The 8,082-nt window shown below is 36.0% G+C and overlaps 1 protein-coding gene across 1 annotated transcript in view; it reads right to left on the reverse strand.

The window, feature by feature from the left end:
• Window positions 1-4,505: 4,505 nt before the first annotated feature.
• Window positions 4,506-8,082, reverse strand: part of LOC108521507 (testis-specific gene 10 protein) — a gene marked incomplete at its 3' end in the record, with an annotated part of 101,402 nt that continues 97,825 nt past the window's right edge. Inside the window, exons 14-17 of the mRNA XM_017861365.1 lie at window positions 7,412-7,614; window positions 5,629-5,733; window positions 5,288-5,437; window positions 4,506-4,510 (exon numbers count right to left, since the gene is read on the reverse strand). Of these exons, the coding sequence (XP_017716854.1) occupies window positions 4,506-4,510; window positions 5,288-5,437; window positions 5,629-5,733; window positions 7,412-7,614 (463 nt within the window). The remainder of the gene's footprint in view (window positions 4,511-5,287; window positions 5,438-5,628; window positions 5,734-7,411; window positions 7,615-8,082) is intronic.

Consider the following 8,082-nt stretch of genomic DNA (forward strand, 5'->3'; position numbering starts at 1 on the left):
ATCTCACAGATTATTTAATTTTATGTAATTATTTAATATCATTAAACAATGACACAATGGGGGGGAAAAAACCAAAACAACGTATTAAGGCAACAACTAATGTGATGAACAAAACAGTACCTAATATCTTAATACTAATGTTGAATGTAAACAGCCTAAATACTCCACTTAAAAGACATGGAAGGGCAGAATGGATAAAAATTCACTAAGTATCTGCTGTCTTCAAGAGATTCACCTAACACCTAAGGACTCACATACACTTAAGGTTAAGGGGTGGAAAAAGATATTCCACACAAATGGAATGTGAGCAACAGTAGCTATTCTTACATCAGACAAAACAAACTTTAAAGCAACAACAGTAAAAAAAGAAAAAGAGAGACATTATATAATGATAAAAGGAATAGTCCAAAAGGAAAATATTGCAATTCTAAATATATATGCATATATACACGGAGCTCTCAAATTTAGAAAACAATGACTATTAGACCTAAGAAATGAGATGCACAGCAATACAATAATAGTGGGAGACTTCAATACTCCATTGACAGCACTAGACAGGTCATCAATACAGAAGGTCAACAAAGAAACAATGAATTTAAACTATACCCTAGAACAAATTGACTTAACAGGCATTTACAGAACATTCTACCCAACAACTGCAGAATATAAATTCTTTTTTCTTCAGCACATGGAACAGTCTCTCAGACTGAACATATGATAGGACGCAAAACGAGTCTCAATAAATTTAAGAAAATCAGATTTATATGAAGTATCTTTTTTTTTTTTTTTTTGAGATGGAGTCTTGCTCTGTCAGCCAGGCTGGAGTGCTGTGGCATGATCTTGGCTCACTGCAAGCTCCGCCTACCGGGTTCACGCCATTCTCTTGCCTCAGCCTCCCAAGTGGCTGGGACTACAGGCACCCGCCACCATGCCCAGATAATTTCTTGTATTTTCAGTTGAGATGGGGTTTCACCATTTTAGCCAGGATGGTCTCGATCTCCTGACGTCGTGATCTGCCCACCTCGGCCTCCCAAAGTGCTGGGATTACAGGCGTGAGCCACCACGCCTGGCCTCAAGTATCTTCCTAAACTGCAGTGGAACAAAACTGGAAATTATCTCCAAAAGGAACCCTCAAAACTATAAAAATACATGGACATTAAATAATCTGCTCTTGAGGCTGGGTGCGGTGGCTCATTGCTGTAATCCCAGCACTTTGGGAGGCAAAGACAGGTGGATCACTTGAGGTCAGGAGTTCAAAATCAGCCTGGCCAACATAGTGAAACCCTGTCTCTACTAAAAATACAAAAATTAAGGCTGTGCACGGTGCCTCATGCCTGTAATCCCAGCACTTTGGGAGGCTGAGGCGCACAGATCACCTGAGGTCAGGAGTTCAAGACCAGCCTGGCCAACATGGTGAAAACCTGTCTCTACTAAAAATACAAAAAAATTAGCCAGGCGTGGTAGCGGACGCCTGTAATCCCAGCTACTTGGGAGCATGAGGCACGAGAATCGCTTGAACCTGGGAGGCGGAGGTTGCAGTGAACTGAGATTGTGCCATTGCACTCCAGCTTGGGCAACAGAGTGAGACTCTGTCTCAAAAATAATAATAATAATAAGCTAGGCATTGTGGCACATGCCTGTATTCCCAGCTACTTGGGAGGCTGAGACAGGAGAACTGCTTGAACCCGGGGAGCAGAGGTTGCAGTGAGCCGAGATCATGCCACTGCACTCTAGCCTGAGCAACAGAGCAAGATTACATCTCAAAAAAATTTAATAATAATTATCATCATCATCATCTGATCTTGAATGATCTTTGGGTCAACAATGAAATCAAGATGGAAATTAAAAACTTCTTTGAACTGAGAGATAATAGTGAAACAACTTATCAAAACCTCTGCAACACACCAAAAGTAGTATTAAGAGAAAAGTTCATAGCATTTAATGCCTACATCAGAAAGTTTGAAAGAGCACAAATAGACACTCTAAGGTCACACCTGAAGGAACTAGAGAAACAAGAACAAACCAACCTAAACACAGCAGAAGAAAAGAAATAACAAAGATAAGAACAGAAACAATGAAAATGAGACAAAAAAATACAGAAGATAAACAAAAAGCTAGTTCTTTGAAAAGATAAACAAAATTGATAGACCACTAGCAAGATCAACCAAGAAAAGAAGAGAGAAGATCCAAATAAGCTCAATGAGAAATGAAATGGGAGATATTACAACCAGTACCACAGAAATACAAAAGATCATTCAAGGCTACTATGAACACCTTTACACACACAAACTAGAAAATCTAGAGGAGATGGATAAATTCCTGGAAAAATACAACCCTCCCAGATTAAATCAGGAAGACATAGAAACTCTGAACAGGCCAGTAACAAGTAGAGAGATTAAAACAGTAATTTTAAAAAATTGCCAATAAAAAAAAAGTCCAGGACCAGATGGATTCACAGCTGAATTCCATCAGATAGTCAAAGAAGAATTGTACCAATCCTATAGAACACCTTTCCACAAGACATAGAAAGAGGGAATCCTCCCTAAATCATCCTATGAAGCCAGTATCACCCTAATTCCAAAGGCAGGAAAGGACATAACAAAAAATGAAAACTATAGACCAATAACCCTGATGAACATAGATGCAAAAGTCCTCAACATAATACTTGCTAACTGAATCTAACAGCATATCAAAAAGATAATACACCATGATCAAGTGAGTTGCATACCAGGTATGTAGCAATGGTTTAACATATGCCAGTCAATAAATGTGATAGACCACATAAACAAAATTAAAAACAAAAATCATGTGATCATCTCAATAGATGCAGAAAAAGGATTTGACAAAATCCAGCATCCCGTTATGGTTAAAACCCTCAGCAAAACTGGCATAGGAGGGACACACACTTCAAGGTAATAAAAGCTATCTATGACTAACCCACAGCCAACATTATACTGAATGGGGATAGTTGAAAGCATTCCCCAAGAACTGTAACAAGACAAGAATGCCCACTTTCATTGCTTCTATTCAACATAGTACCTGAAGTCCTAGACAGAGCAATCAGACAAGAGAAACAAAGGGCATCTAAATCAGTAAAGAGGAAGTAAAACTGTCACTGTTCACTGATAATATGATCATATACCTAGAAAACCCTACACTCATCCAAAAAGTTCCCAGATCTGATAAATGAATTCAGTACAGTTTCTGGATGCAAAATTAATGTACACAAATCAGTAGCACTGCTATACACCAATAGCGATCAAGCTGAGAAACAAATCAATAACTCAACTCCTTTTACAATAGGAGCAAAAAACAAACAAAAACACCAACTTAGGAATATACCTAATCAAGGTGGTGAAAGATTTCTACAAAGAAAACTACAAAACACTGCTGAAAGAAGTCACTGATAACACAAACAAATGGGAACACATCCCATGCTCGTGGAGAATCAATATTGTAAAAATGGCCATACTGCCAAAAGCAATATGCAAATTCAATGCAGTTCCAATCAAAGTACCATAATCATTCTTCACAGAACTAGAAAAACAATCCTAAAATTCACATGGAACCTCAAAAGACTCCACATAGCAAGACTAAGCAAAAGGAACAAATTTGGAGGCATCACATTACCTGACTTCAAACTATACTACAAGATTATAGTTATTAAAACAGCATGGTACTGATACGAAAATAGGCACATAGACCAATGAAACAGAGAACCCAGAAATGAAGCCAAATACTTACAGCAAACTGATTTTTGACAAAGCAAACAAAAACATAAAGTGGGGAAAGGATACCTTACTCAACAAATGGTGCTGGGATAATTGGGACGCCACATGTGGAAGAATGAAACTGGGTCCTCATCTCTCACCTTATACAAAAATCAACTCAAGATGATCAAAGACTTAAATCTAACACCTGAAACCATAAAAATTCTAGAAGATAACATTAGTAAAGCTCTTCTGAACATTGGCTTAGGCAAAGATTTCATGACCAAGAACTCAAAAGCAAATGAAACAAAAACAAGTATAAATAGATGGGACTTAATTAAACTAAAAAGCTTCTGCACAGCAAAAGCAATAATCAGCAGAGTAAACAGACAACCCACAGAGTGGGAGAAAATCTTTCCAAATGTGCATCCAACAAAGGACTAATATCCGGAATCTACAAGGAAGTCAAACAAATCAGCAAAAAATAAAAATAATAAAAATAATAATAGTACTAATCCCATCAAAAAATGGGCTAAGGACATGAATAAACAATTCTCAAAAGAATATATACAAATGCCCAATGAACATATGCAAAGATGCTCATCATCACTAATTATCAGGGAAATGCAAATTAATACCACAATGAGATACCTACCTTACTCCTGCAAGAATGGCCGTAAATAAAAAATCAAGAAATCACACATGTTGGCATAGATGTGGTGAAAAGGGAATGTTTTCTTTTACACTGCTGGTGGGAATGTAAACTAGTACAACCACCATGGAAAACAGTACAGAGATTCCTTTTAGAACTAAAAGTATAACTACCATTTGATCCAGCAATCCAACTACTAGGTATCTATTCAGAGGAAAAGAAGTCATTATATGAAAAAGATACTTGCACACACATGTTTGTAGCAGCACAATTTGCAATTGCAAAAATATAGAACCAGCCTAAATGCCCATTGAACAACAAGTGGATAAGGAAAATGTGGTATAAATATACCAAGGAATACTACTCAGCCATTAAAAAGGAACGAAATAATGGCATTCGTAGCAACCTGGATGGAGTTGGAGACCATTATTCTAAGGGAAGTAACTCAGGAATGGAAAGCCAAATATCCTATGTTCTCACTTTAAGTGAGAGTTAAGCTATGAGGATGAAAGTTATAAGAATGATACATTGGACTTTGGGGATTCAGGGGGAAGGATGGGAGAAGAGTGAGGAGTACACATTGGATACAGTGTACACTGCTTGAGTGTTGGATGCACCAAAATCTCAGAAATTACTGCTAAGGAAGTTATCCATGTAACAAAAAAACCACCTGTTCCCCCAAAACTGTGGAAATAAAAAAATACATAATTTATGCAAACAGATAAAATATTAGTCCTTTTGCTTTAGTATAATAGATATAACTCTAATTATCAAAATTCTGTATTTTTATATCAATATATCTTGGTAATCCTGTTTAAATATCACTATTAAAGATAGACTATTGAGTTTCCTTATTACCCCAAATATTCACTATACTAGATATTACTATTTGATCTCAAGAGAATGGATCCTTAAACAGACTCACTCTTCTAATGATCGATCTAGGCCTCGGTCAGGAGATCGATGGTGAGCACGTTCTGGTGAATGACATTTTGTATTTGGCTTCATTGTAGAACTCATATGATAAGCATTACTTGAATAATTTTGGCGGCGAAGTTCTTGTACGGCCCTCTCCCTAAAACAAAATAGTGATGCTTTAAAATTTTATATCCAGCAAAAGTATTAAAACTATCATAAAAAACTGTAGCTTAATTCATACTTCAAAATCTAACCATCATGAAAGAACTAAAACCTATTTTTACCTAAGAAACAATGCTTTCCATGCTGAAAAGCATTGTTTTTGAGCTTGCATAGAGATAAACTTACCTTTCAAAGCGCTCTGTTCCTAGTTGTCTTTTGGTGATGTCTAAATCAGCTTCCAATTGTGTGACAACATTTCTGAACTGGGCCACATCTCTACTTTGGATGGCCCTGTTTAAAAGAAGATAAGAGTTAGAGTTGACTAAACTTAAAATATGACTATGATTCTGGGGTACATTAAACCATATTGATAGTGGTTTCTTAGCTGGATCCAAATCACATTGTGATTTTTATGGCCAGATTTATTAGTACATCTAAAATATGCCCATGTTAGACACAGTAAGTATGCAGAGTAGCCTACTTGAAAAGCCTAAGCAATCTCAGTCCCATTCAATTAGTTAATCCTTCTCTGTTTCAATTTCCCTGTGGAAACATATTATACATCATCTGTCTATACTATTTACTATAAATAGCTTTTAATGTAAGTACTTAGAGGTATTATATAAAGTAGTAGTATGACCAAATAATTAACACTGGAATTCACTAGCTCCATGATTAATATAGTCTGTTTTATATAATCTATTCAACCAAGTGCCTTATAATGAAATTTGATATATACAATCTTCAATTTAATAGATAGAATCTTTCTTAAGGCCAAACAATGCCTCACAAAACCTGTGATAAGGCACAATATCATAAAGAAGATAAACATTGATGAATGCCACTCACACAGAACATTCTATCCTCTTCACTTGTTTTCAGGACAGTATCATAGACTGCTGAAATCTAAACTTTAGAGACTAATAACAAACATTTCTCATGCTAATTCTAAGTGTTAGTATTTACCAGTCAGTCTTAAACAGAGTATAGCCCTTAGGGTGGAAGTTTTGGCATATTTCATGAAGGTAGATTTCCACCTACCATCTTGAGAAAGTGATCCTGCAAAAATGGTTGAAGGAATCATAACAGCCTAGCTACAGTAACGGAAACGGACTCAGTCACTGCCACCATAACCTGAAAACAGTTTCTGAAGGAAACTGGCCTTGGCTCTGAAGCCCTTGCCTAGTCAGGGGCTCCTAGGAGTGGCTGATTGCCGAGACCATGCTTCTTATCCTTCCCCATGCCCTGAGCTCAGATGTGAGGATAGAGTGGAGGCTGGATGAAAAGTGTTATAGATAGGACAGGTAAGAACAGGGGTTAAGGGTCCCCATCAGTTTTATGAGAGGTGACCAAGTTTCACAGAAAAAAAATTCACTATACAGGGAGGCATTTCCACCCAATTCTCCAGCCAAAGTTCTTTTAATAACATGCTAGGAGTGCTAGAGATCCTAAAAAAAAAAAAAAAAAAAAAAAAAAAAAAAAAAAAAAAAAAAAAAAAAAAAAAAAAAGCCAAAATTGATGTCCTAGGAAGTCTTCTGTATTTTGTGAATGCAGGTGTTCTTCTAGGTACCCAGTACATGCAATAGTACAAAAGAAAATACAATGTGGCAAATGAAAACACTAGGCTGCAATATATTGGTCTAAATATGAAAATTCTTCTGGTTTCAAACTGGTTAATTTTTTTTCTCATTTTGTTATATTTCCTAAAGGCAGTATTTTAGACCAGACATTCTATTATACTCAAAACCCTGTTGGAAAGAATCAATAGAGATCATTAAACTTAAATTTAGATAAGAAAACATAATAGAAAAGTACCACCTCTTAGGCAAATCACAATATTTCTGATCCTTAGTTTAATTAATGACAAATTACAGGAAGCAAATTCTCTAAATTCTAGCTTAAAAATCCTACTAATCTATAAAGTACCAAAAAATTAAGATGTATGACTTTATATTGCTAAACAACTCACATTTTATTTTCTGCCAAACAAAGGTGTTCTTTAAGAAGCTGAATTTCAGATTCTTTTTCTTGAAGTGCTATCTGAGACTGATATTCTTTGTCTCGATTGGCCACCAGCAAAGCTTCTAAATTCTGCATGGAGATTCTCTCATTTGTCATCTGACTCCTCAGGAGTTCAATTTCAGAACGAGCAGAATCTAATTCATTCTCCATCTGTAGAATAAGAAGAAGATATCTATACTTACTCCCATTAATTCACTTAACTATTATATTATCAGGGACTCACAGAATTTTCATAATCTGTTATAAACTGGCAACTACTTTTAATGTGATTTGAAACTGTGCCCCTCCTTCTCACCAAATAAACACACCACACATGTAGGTATAGTATCACTTTCTCCATCTCTTTGATCATATCAGAAAATTCATTAATTTAAGAAAAGGCTTATTAATTTCAAACTGCAACCAGTTTCCACTACCAGCTTTGATATTTCTTTATATACTCCTGCAAGACTGACAGGATGTCTGTGAGCACTGCTTTCTCCTGAGTTAGGTGAGCTACGTGCTTATAGAATGTCATTGGACTCCATAATTAAGGAATATAAGGCGTAATCGCTTACATTCTTTATAAGAGTAATCTCTTATGTTCTCTTAATATAATTATTATATATTTATAATATA

This window comes from Rhinopithecus bieti, unplaced genomic scaffold (genome assembly GCF_001698545.2).
Source record: "Rhinopithecus bieti isolate Rb0 unplaced genomic scaffold, ASM169854v2 scaffold_61590, whole genome shotgun sequence".
NCBI classification, from domain to species: Eukaryota; Metazoa; Chordata; class Mammalia; order Primates; family Cercopithecidae; genus Rhinopithecus; species Rhinopithecus bieti.